Here is an 11,917-nt window from a genome sequence, read left to right on the forward strand (position 1 = left end):
TGCCACCACAGGTCAGGCCTCCTTAACTTGCTTTAAACAGGGTTTAGCACAACAGCCCAAGCAAGTGGGTGGTTAATAAGTATTCATATGCAATGATAATGATTATATAAACCTTCTACAGATTTAAGGAAGGATTAATAACTTATTTACCACATACCCTTAATTTACATTCTTACAACACAGATAAAATTTATCAAATTAGTTTGACAGTTTTATGTGCTTAATCAACATGTTGGATGTGGGATAAACAAACATGGAACCTACAATTTAATTACAAACAACTATTACTTCCACTATTATTAACTGATGTCCACCAATAACATTATATAACAATGGGCATCCACTTCCAAGAAAAGCAGCATATCATTTTCTAATTCTTGTATTTCATTTATTCAATAACACTTTTTCCACAATAAAAACTTTTTTTAGTATTAACACTCATCCAGAAGTTAACTACGTATTGCAAACAATAATTTTCTAGGTAGAGAGGAAAATTCTATATCTTTCAGTAGGTCACATTTTGCAATATTGCTCCCAGAAGTATAAGATTTCTAATAAGAAGATGATGAAATACATTGAATTGAAAACTCTTAAAGGCAGAAACTAGTTTCCATTTTTTTACCCTTTTTTTTATATTTCTAAGTAGAATCTAGACATAATCTTTGTATTGTTTTATTGAACTCATATATTTGTATTTTCCTTGTATTTGTACTGTTAGGTCTACAAGAAGTCTACAATTTTTAAAAAACTTTTAAAGAATATTCAATTTTGGAAAGTCTTCCCTACTAGATTTCAAATAACTTGGGAGCAAGGTCCTGTTTGACTCCAGTATTTTTCAGTATCAAGTTCAGTGTCTTGCTCATACATATTGCTTGAATAAAGGAACAAATGCAAACTTTTCTTACTGTAGTTATTTTATACTTGACTTAAAATAACTTCAAAAAGCTTTAGTTAAACATAGAAGTAGTTGCTGTGGAAAAGGGGTCATGCAATAAATGTGACAAGTTCAGGGTAAGCCTGCAAGGTGGGCCTTACAAACTCAGAGACTGAAAGTAACAACAGATGATGGTCTGAACATAAAAAATTGTAAAGCAAGTCATGACTGGTAGTCTGGACCTGGGTCTGCAGCTTCATTTACAAAGGTCAACCTTTACTTCAAATAAGCCTGTCTATTGTCTTTCTGCATCTAAACTAAGATAACATATTCTTAAAATGTCAAGCGAGGCCCTGTAGAGCGTCGGCCTGGCGTGCGGGGGACCAGGGTTCAATTCCCGGCCAGGGCACATAGGAGAAGCGCCCATTTGCTTCTCCACCCCCCCTTCCTCTCTGTTTCTCTCTTCCCCTCCCGCAGCCAAGGCTCCATTGGAGCAAAGATGGCCCGGGCGCTGGGGATGGCTCCTTGGCCTCTGCCCCGGGCGCTAGAGTGGCTCTGGTCTCGGCAGAGCGACACCCTGGAGGGGCAGAGCATCGCCCCCTGGTGGGCAGAGCGTGGCCCCTGGTGGGCGTGCCAGGTGGATCCCGGTGGGGCGCATGCGGGAGTCTGTCTGACTGTCTCTCCCGGTTTCCAGCTTTAGGAAAAAAAAAGAAAAAAAAATGTCAAGCAAATCCTTTTCTAGACCACTCACAGCACATCCAGGCACCAGACCCAAGAACAGAGAACCCCTAATTGTTATGTTGTTTCCTAAACACCTTCTCTATGTGCTGTAAATGTGAATGAACTATCCTATACCCACCAACATAAAAGAAGTATGTAACTCTACAGTTCACTTTTCATCCAATATCAGAGATATCCCCTCACTTTGCTTTCTCCTGCCTTCCTAATCTACCACCAATGAATTTCATGTAACCTTCCTTACTTCTCATCCTTTGATTCTAATGTATAAAATAAGCTGTAAAACTGCCATTCTCTGGGGTATTTTCTCTTTTTTTTATAATAATTTATTTATTTATTTTGTGACAGAGACAGAGAGAGGTACAGACAGGAAGGGAGAGAGATGAGAAGCATCAATTCTTCAATTCTTCATTACAGTACCCTTGTCCATTGATTGCTTTCTCATATGTGCCTTGATGGGGTGGGGGGGGGGGGAGGCAGATACAGCATAGCAAGTGACCCCTTGCTCAAGCCAGCCACCTTGGGTTCAAGCTGGTGAACCTTACTCAAACTAGATGAGCCCACTGAAGCCAGAGACCTTGGGTCTCGATGTCCCAGTCCTCGATGTCCCAGTCCTGGGACATCGATGTCCCAGTCCAATGCTCTATCCGCTGTGCCACCAACTGGTCAGGCTGTGGAATTTTCTTAATCCACTGAGATTTGGCTTCTTAGCAATTGTCAGTGTGGCTCAAACTTGTAACAATTCTCCACAAGTTTGGATGTTTCTTTTGTCAATATTGCCTTCCAAAAACTTACTACTATTTGTGATTGTTAATAGGAATCAGCAGAAAAAACTCCCTAGGAAGGTGATGAAATATAAAAAGAACAATGAAAAGAAAAAAAAAAGGGAGTTGGTTCTGTATATTACCTTCACCTAAGACAAAAATTGAGAAGCTGACAGTTTTAGAGTAAAAATGTTAGGTATTTTGTGCTGCATATATCCAATTTTTAAATTATAAAAAAATATTAATTATATAATAGGAGGCAGTGCAAGTTTGAATGCTGGCTCTGCCAATGGTTCTGAGACCATGGTCAAGCTACCTGATGATGTAACCAACCCTTACTGTCTTGGTCTATAAAAAGTATTAAGTCTATCAATGGTTGTTTAGCTAAATCGAGTAAGACTGACAACAGCATTGAAGGACACTTACCAAGCCTAAGAATGGCTCCTATCATTATTAGTAGTAAGTGAAGTTAATATCCCAGTGCCTCAAAGCAATATAGATGCACTTGGCTGAGAACGTATAGTTTGAATTTTAGTCACAAATTGTGATTAGCCAGGTATTTTAATAGCTGGACCCTGGGTATTATTTCCTGTTGTTTTTTGTTAAAAATACGTATTAAAAATACCACTGTTGTCCGTACCTTATTGCACATATTGAGTATTATTAGTATTATTTTCTTATCTTACCGTATGTGATTACCTAAGCTCAGAGCTACTAATTCAGCGGGTTATTTTATTCCAGGCTCCACATCGAACCCTGCCTTCAAAGCACTGAGGCCGAGTCACCGACTCAAAGATTCTCTAACGCACAGTTTTCAGAGCGTGGCGGGAGAACACAGTATATTAAGAGCCCGACGTCAAGGCTCAGACACTCAAAATGTGATCAATGACTAAAAAACTTAAAACAAAACAAAACAAAATCCAGACGCCAGGGTAACCGCACGCCACAGCTCAGAGGGCGCGGCGGACGCTGCAGTACGACAGGGGCGGGTCCGCGGCCGTAAAGCAGCGTCCGGAGACCACGTGGGCTCCGAGGGGGTTCTCGGCCGTGCGGGTCATGGCGGGTCCTCTGCGGGGCGGTGGGCCTGGGGCTCTGTACTTACTCCGGGCCCTGCCCCGTGTGAGTCTGGCCAACTTAAAGCCGAATCCGGGCTCCAGGAAACCGGTAAATGGCTGGTGGAGGTGCGGGGAAGCTCTGGGCGACAGGGCGATGCAAGCAGCCCTTCACTGTTGCTCGTCTGGACTCAGGACTCTTTTCCTGAAGGGTGTTGGGATGAACGGAGCGTTGCCGAGCCCCTATTCTTAATTGCAAAGAGAAGAATCTTTCCACGTGGTCCCGATTTTTAATAAGGTTTATATTTTAAAATTAATTATATTAGGACGGAAGAGCGAAGCCGCAAAAACTACAAAATGATTGACTCATTCTACATTGGGTTTAAAATGAAGTGCTTTTCCTATACAGTATATTTTAGTCTTCATGGTAAAAATTTGGATTGGTTACGTTTAGATTTCTTGAAAATTACTGAATACAGCTCTGAAAAGCTATTGACATACTGTCCTTTAAAAAAACAATATGTTGCTTTTGTGCGGTGACAGGAAGTAAAATATTTGCTTTATAAATTAATCTTTAGACAAAATAACATCTAACAATTCATGTTTACCGTTAATTTCAAAGTAAACCTTATCGGATGTCCTGTATCACTGTTTGTTGTGGATGTTTAATTTAGGATTTTTTCAATGCAAACCTATCACAGAATTCTTACCCCCCATCCCTTCCTGGGATTGTTGCCTTTGAGACACACTTGGACTTTGACTACAAGAATCAGCTAGATCTTCAGAGGCAGATATTGATTTGGAGTGTGTAGACATTGGAGTTAACTACAGCTGTGCTGGGTACATAGTAGGTTTAGCTAGTACTGGCTGGTTGGATGAATAAATGGCATAAAAATATACAGTGAAAAGGTAAAAATACAGTTTTAAAAAATGAACCTGTAGATCATAAAACTCTTCTTGCTTTGTAGGAAAGACGACCAAGAGGTCGGAGAAGAGGTAGAAAATGTGGCAGAGGTCATAAAGGAGAACGGCAGAGGGGAACCCGGCCCCGACTGGGCTTTGAGGGAGGCCAGACCCCATTTTACATCCGAATTCCTAAATACGGGTTTAATGAAGGACATAGGTAAGGTTGCTTTTGTTTTTTAAAGTAAAAATCCCTAATTTTCACTGAGAAACACTGAAGAAAATACTTTGGCAGACACTGAAATTCACTTTTGCTACTGTTTCTCTGAACCATTTTTGGCAACAAAATTTAGCCTGGATTAGTAGGAAAAAAAACCCAGACATTGCACTCAGACCTGCAAAATGGAGTTAGTTATGTCTGCTTTTGTGGTTGTTCAGAGGCTTAGCAAAAAATATATATCTGGCCCATTGTTGACATCCAGTAATTGATGCATAATTCAGATGATGGTTTAAATTTTCCATAAATTTATTTATTTGTGTAAATGAGTGATATAAATGCTTAGAGAGGTAAATAATTTCAGTGAAACAAAGGATGTACTGCTTTTGTTTCATTAGCAAAAATCAAGCAATATTACATGTTTGTTGGATTCAGGAGGGGTTTTTTTTGTTGTTAAACTATCTAAATTGATGGAGGACAAAGCTATGAGTTGATTTGGAGAACTAACAGAAAGATAAATTTGAGGTTTTTTTTTTTTTTTTTTTTAAATTCTTTTTCTGAAGCTGGAAACGGGGAGAGACAGACAGACTCCCACCTGCGCCTGACAGGGATCCACCCGACACGCCCACCAGGGGCGATGCTCTGCCCACCAGGGGGCGATGCTCTGCCCCTTCGGGGCGTCGCTCTGCCGTGACCAGAGCCACTCTAGCGCCTGGGGCAGAGGCCAAGGAGCCATCCCCAGCGCCCGGGCCATCTTTGCTCCAATGGAGCCTTGGCTGCGGGAGGGGAAGAGAGAGACAGAGAGGAAGGGGGGGGGGGTGGAGAAACAAATGGGCGCTTCTCCTATGTGCCCTGGCCGGGAATCGAACCGGGGTCCCCCGCACGCCAGGCCGACGCTCTACCGCCGAGCCAACCGGCCAGGGCCAAATTTGAGTTTTTGAACTGTTCCTTTCTTGTTTTGTAGCTTCAGACGCCAGTATCAGCCTTTGAGTCTCAACAGATTGCAGTATCTTATTGATTTGGGTCGAGTTGATCCTGCTCAGCCTATTGACTTAACCCAGCTTGTTAATGGAAGAGGTGTGACCATTCAGCCACTTAAAAGGGATTATGGTGTCCAGTTGGTAGAAGAGGTAAGTCTGGATTAGATTTTTTTTTTAGAGTTACCTTACGTCAAGGCTATTTCCAATTTTTATATAATCAACACTGTGAAAAGGTAAAATACATTTTTATTTTTATTCCTTTGAGTTGTCACAACCATTATGTAGTAGTGATTGGGTTACACTCAATTGTGGTTTTAGAAAGCCAGTGTTGTTTCACTGAGGGGCCTCTGGGGCTTGGTCATGGAATGCTCTTCTTCTCTGTATCTGTTCAGCTTGCTCTATCATTTCCTTTGTTTCTCTGCTCAAATGTCAGCATACCAGGAAGATCTTTTTGACATTCCTTTCTGAGGGAGCACTCCACCTTCCACCTCACCCCCACCCTCACAGGCATACTTTGTCTTACCTTGCCGAACATATTTTTCTTTGAATACATGAATACCTAACATTTATTATCAAGCAATGTATCTATTTTTTATTGTCTTTCTCACTATTATGTAAGTTCTTTGAGAGCAGGTACTTTGATTCATTGCTATATTTTTAATACTGGCTCATGATAATCACTCAGTTAATATTTATGGAGGAAAGGAATAAATGAAACCCAATTTTAATTGCTGTAAAGAAGTTTTCTATTTATAGTAATAAGCCAGAAGTTTCCAAAGCAATGTGCAATGTAAAAATTGTAAACCAAAGTTTTAATGTGCATTAAACTTGTACATGTTAATCAACTACTTCTCTTGTATGTTGATAATATAGCTCTGTCCACTAAAAGGGGGCATGTGTTTATGGGAAAACCTTTTAAGATTCCTTTGAAAAAGTAAACCTTGTAGATAAAAGCATACCAAATAAAGTGATTTGAAAAGAGATTACCAAATACATGATTAAGCCTCAGTATTCTATTCTGGGTATATAAGGAAACGCATGTATAATTAACTTGTGGGGGTGGCCCTGGCCGGTTGGCTCAGCGGTAGAGCGTTGACCTAGCCTGCGGAGGACCCGGGTTCGATTCCCGGCCAGGGCACACAGGAGAAGCGCCCATTTGCTTCTCCACCCCTCCGCCGCGCTTTCCTCTCTGTCTCTTTCGTCCCCTCCTGCAGCCAAGGCTCCATTGGAGCAAAGATGGCCCGGGCGCTGGGGATGGCTCTGTGGCCTCTGCCCCAGGCGCTAGAGTGGCCCTGGTCGCAACATGGCGACACCCAGGATGGGCAAGAGCATCGCTCCCTGGTGGGCAGAGCGTCGCCCATGGTGGGCGTGCCGGGTGGATCCCGGTCGGGCACATGCGGGAGTCTGACTGTCTCTCCCTGTTTCCAGCTTCAGAAAAATGAATGAAAAAAATAAAAATAAAAATAATTAACTTGTGGGAAAATCCATGACATCATCAGCTGTTAAACTGCATATTCTAGCAGCTTTTAAGTGTGTGTCTATTAATCTAGCAGAAATAATCCTGGAAACTATACCAGGGCAGTGGTTGAGTAAGTATAATTAGTATACATTATTTAAAGCTTTGTGAATTGATTGGCCTTTCTGGATTCAGATTTGCAATAAATAGTGGCTATTATGACTGTTTTTATCTTTCAGCTTAAAAATACTAATTTGGGAATATATGTTCTAAAGGAAAAGCAAAAGAAACCCAACTGATATAAAAGATAATCCTAAGAATGCTTAAGCAATTATGGCATAATAATTAAAAATCACAAATAATACGGTAAAATGTTATTTTATTGAGTCAAAGGTGTCATTGATTATATAAATGCAGGCTGGAATCATACATGGAAAAAAGAGAAGCCCTGGCCGGTCAGCTCACTGGTAGAGTCTCTGCCAGGCAGGTTTGATTCCTGGTCAGGGCACACAGGAGAAGTGACCATCTGCTTCTGCACCCCTCCCTCTTCCCCCTCCTTCTTCTCTTTTGTTCTCTCTCTCTTTCTTCCTCTCCCACAGCCATGGCTTGATTGATTCAAGCTGGATCCCCCCTGGGCACTGAGGATGACTCCTTGGAGCCTATGCTTGGGAGCTAAAAATGATTCTGTTGTGAGCATGGCCTCAGATAGGCAGAGCATCAGCCCCAGATATTGCTGGGTGGATACTGGTCAGGGTGCATGTGGAGTCTGTCTCTCTGTCTCCTCTCCTCTCAATTGGAAACGAAGGGAAAAGAGAGAGAAACTGTGTCTTGGAATTGTTGGAATATTTTTAAATACATTTAAAGTTTATAATTAAGAAAAGGAACTTGATTGGGAGCCAGCTTATTTCAACCACACCATATTGGCAAAATATTTGAATCACTGCAAAAAGATAATGTCACCATATTTCTGTTTTTGTCACAATGTTTTGAAATTAAAGGAAAATATAACATATGCTAACTGAAGTGATCAAAAACAGAACTTTGAAGTGCAATACTACATTTTTTAGTATTGGCCATTCTTGGGAAAGATAAACATTATTATTATTATTATTTGTCAGTTTAGAGGGAATGCAAAGTAGGTAAGTTTCCGTTGTCCTCTTCCGCCCTTCTCCCTGGAGGGGCTGACCCTCCAGAGCTCAGATTTGGTTGTCAGGTCTTTGGCTGTTTCGCTGGTTCCAGCTCACTCATCCCCCTCTTGAACCATTTCTTGGCCTCTTGCTTCTTATTTAGAGTTTTTTTATTAGGAAATTTTTATCTATATCATACGGAATAGTGTGGTTAGGAACACAAATGCTTGTGACTAACCTCCCTTGATTAGAATCCGAGCTTTGTGATCTTGGGCAAGTTACTTAACCTCTCTGTTTCAATGTCCCCATCTATGATGTTGGTTCAGCATTAATTCTGTCATAGAGTTGTCATGAGAATTACACAGTCTACAATTAATGAAGTACAGGAATGGTTAATAACATTGGTGTTTACTAAATACATCAGATGAAGTTAGAGCCATCCCTGCTTACAGAGAATAAGGTCTTAAAACATGTAAAAGAATCTGATGTTTGATAGGAGTCAAAGCAATGGTACTTCAAGTAGGAATGACTAAAAATTATAATGAACAAGTAAAATGGGAATGACTTAAATTGAGGGTACTCAATTTGAGGGCAGAGAAAACACTGTATAAAGGAAGCTTGCCATAATTAGTTTACTTTTATTCAAGTTACCCACTAATGGTCTTTGTTTTGATATATTACAGGGTGCTGACACCTTTAAGGCAAAAATTAATATTGAAGTACAGCTGGCGTCAGAATTAGCCATTGCTGCAATTGAAAAAAATGGCGGCGTTGTTACTACAGCCTTCTACGATCCAAGAAGTCTAGGTAAGCTTGTTTTGCAGTCTTTTTTATTTTCTTCCTCTTTGTCTCATCTTGGCTGCCATATGAAGATTTTAAAAGTCCTCATGCTTCTTTGACCTGCAGTTCCGGCACCTTGTGGCTCGTGGGACTCTTAATATACCTCAGTCAGTATGCCATTAAAAGGTTTATTTTTTGTTTTTAAACATAAGGCTTAAATATGTTATCTATGTATGAGAAATTTATTATTCGTTGGTAACCCAGGAATGACTTTAACTTTTAAGATGTAAATTTTGGATTTAGTTACTTAAGACAGCCAATTAAAAAAATAAGTTTCTAGAATCAAATTCTGATCTTAAATATTTAAAAATGAATAATTAAAAGAAAATCATTATTAATGAAGACCATTATTTATATATCCAATATTTATATCTTTTTTTCTTAAAAATTTTTTTTAGACATTTTATGCAAACCTGTTCCATTCTTTCTGCGTGGACAGCCCATTCCAAAAAGAATGCTTCCACCCGAAGCCCTGGTCCCATATTACACTGATGCAAAGAATCGTGGGTACCTGGCAGATCCTGCCAGATTTCCTGAAGCAAGACTTGAACTTGCCAAGAAGTATGGTTATATTTTACCTGATATCACTAAAGATGAACTCTTCAAAATGCTCAGTATGCGAAAGGATCCGAGGCAGATTTTCTTTGGTCTTGCTCCTGGATGGGTGGTGAATATGGCAGATAAGAAAATCCTAAAGCCTACAGATGAGAATCTGCTCAAGTATTATAGCTCATGAATTTTCTTCCAAGAAAGCAGAGTTGTAAGAGAGTACTGGAAAAGGGAATGAAACACACGTATTTCTCACGGCATTTTCTTAATTTGTAATTCTCCAGATGCCTTTTCTGTTTGGTTTTTTTTTTTGGTGTAATCATAACTTTTTTTTAATCTAAAATTAAAATGTGGTAAGCAAGGACTGCATAGAGCAGGGATCCCCAAACTTTTTACACAGGAGGCCAGTTCACTGTCCCTCAGACCGTTGGAGGGCCGGACTATAAAAAAAACTATGAACAAATCCCTATGCACACTGCACATATCTTATTTTAAAGTAAAAAAACAAAACGGGAACAAATACAATATTTAAAATAAAGAACAAGTAAATTTAAATCAACAAATTGACCAGTATTTCAGTGGGAACTATGTTCCTCTCACCACCAATGAAAGAGGTGCCCCTTCCGGAAGTGCGGTGGGCCAGATATATGGCCTCAGGGGTGGCCCGCGGGCCAAAGTTTGGGGACCCCTGACATAGAGGAACTGAAACTGTGGGTTCTATCTTAAAGATACAAACTCCCTGGTGGACTGCCAAAGGAAGATTGTAACATTTAGAATAATTCAAGCTTTTTTTTTTTTCATGATCTTTTCATCCAGGTCTTGTCTTACCACTGTAGCAGGTCAGAATGAAAGTGCCAGTGGGAGGGGATTGATTTGCGGGCGCGCTCAATCAGGGCTAGACATTTACCAGTGAACCGGTGTCCCCTTGTCATCAGGAGCCTCAAGGAAGCCCTGCTACCCAGTGTTAGGCCTCCAACTCAGGTAGATTAAGGTGTGGATGTGAATTTAAGGTTTAAGACTGGTGAATGGCTTCTAAGTAGTATGAAATTTGCTAGTAAAATTGAAATAAAAGTTCCGAGTGACATTTCTCAACTCGATGCATAGACAATTCATGAACAAGCACTGATGTTTTTTTTTAAAAAATAAGTGTTCTATTTTAATTCTTATTAATGTACATTTACTTATTTCATAGATACTGAAGACCTTTGTCGTTCAGCCATTCTAAATGATGTTGAAAAATTGTTCGAGTATTAAGTTGTAAAAACTAATGTGAAAATTAAACATAATGAATGCAAACAATTCAGCTGTCAGTACGCTTATTTGATTTTTAAAGATATGTTAGATCTACCACAGTAGAAATAAAAGGATTTCTGGCTGTGTATTTCCTTAAAATAAAAAATTTAAAAACCTAAATGGTGCAACATTTTGTTTGTTTAACTTATTTACCTCATATACTGCTGACCTGAGATGCAATTAAAATTTATGGATCAAGAGTGCATTTCAATTTTTATTCAGGATTATATAGTTTTGCTTGTTTTTAACCATTCCTTAATACCAGAACTTAGGAGAATAACTATTAGGACTACTTTCTACAATAGTCACTTAGGAATTTCAGAGGACAGGCAAAAATTTTAAAACATTTTTATTTTTTGGAGACCTCAAGTAACAGAGTTGGAGTGTTAGGATTAGTTTTGGCTCCATTGATAGGAACCCCAAATTACCGTTACTTGAATGAGATAGTTTCTCACAGACAGAGTGCCAAGATAAGTTCAGGGCTGATTACTGGCTCTGCTCCACAAGGTTTCAGAGCTAATGGCCTCTCCCTGTTTAGCTATTTCATGAGAGGTGCATCTTCATGATCCAAATAGAATTCAACAAGGAGTCAACTTTTCCTAAGGAAGATTTGTAAAAGCTGACACACAAAACTTAAGCTGAAATCCTATTGGCCAGAAGTTGGATACAGTCCTCTTCTACAAAGAATTCTGCAGTCTTTACTTTGGTAGCTTATATTCTTAAAAATAATATCAATGATGGGTAAATAAGAGAGTTATATTGGATAACCAGCAAGGAAGTTGGCACCTATTTTGGTATTGACCAAACTTCAACTCTTAGGTTAATTGACTTACAAGACAAACATCAGAAAAATTGCAGAATTCTTTAGTTTTATGTATAGTATGTCCACCATTCCGGATTGCTGAGTTCAGAAAGTTATAAAAGTTGGTAAGTTGGCTAATTCATCAATCTTGGTAAGCAGAATGTTTTTGAAGGAGAGTGATGACAGCAGCAGAAACCATCTGAGAGGAATATAGTGTACGGAGGAAGAGAGGTGATAGGTTGCAAAGGAAGATGCTAAGGTACAAAGAAAATGTTTTATTGATTATAGTGAATCACTAAGAGGAGTATAATACATCTTTTTA

The 11,917-nt window shown here is 39.6% G+C and overlaps 1 protein-coding gene across 1 annotated transcript; it reads left to right on the forward strand.

The window, feature by feature from the left end:
• The first annotated feature begins 3,379 nt into the window (after positions 1–3,379).
• MRPL15 (mitochondrial ribosomal protein L15) lies at positions 3,380–10,925 on the forward strand. The gene is made up of 5 exons (XM_066266130.1): positions 3,380–3,540; positions 4,397–4,551; positions 5,513–5,678; positions 8,795–8,918; positions 9,350–10,925. The coding sequence occupies exons 1-5, from the start codon at positions 3,433–3,435 to the stop codon at positions 9,685–9,687; spliced, it is 891 nt and encodes a 296-aa protein (XP_066122227.1). The 5' UTR covers positions 3,380–3,432; the 3' UTR covers positions 9,688–10,925.
• Positions 10,926–11,917: the final 992 nt, after the last annotated feature.

This window comes from Saccopteryx bilineata, chromosome 3 (assembly GCF_036850765.1).
Source record: "Saccopteryx bilineata isolate mSacBil1 chromosome 3, mSacBil1_pri_phased_curated, whole genome shotgun sequence".
Classification (NCBI taxonomy): Eukaryota; Metazoa; Chordata; class Mammalia; order Chiroptera; family Emballonuridae; genus Saccopteryx; species Saccopteryx bilineata.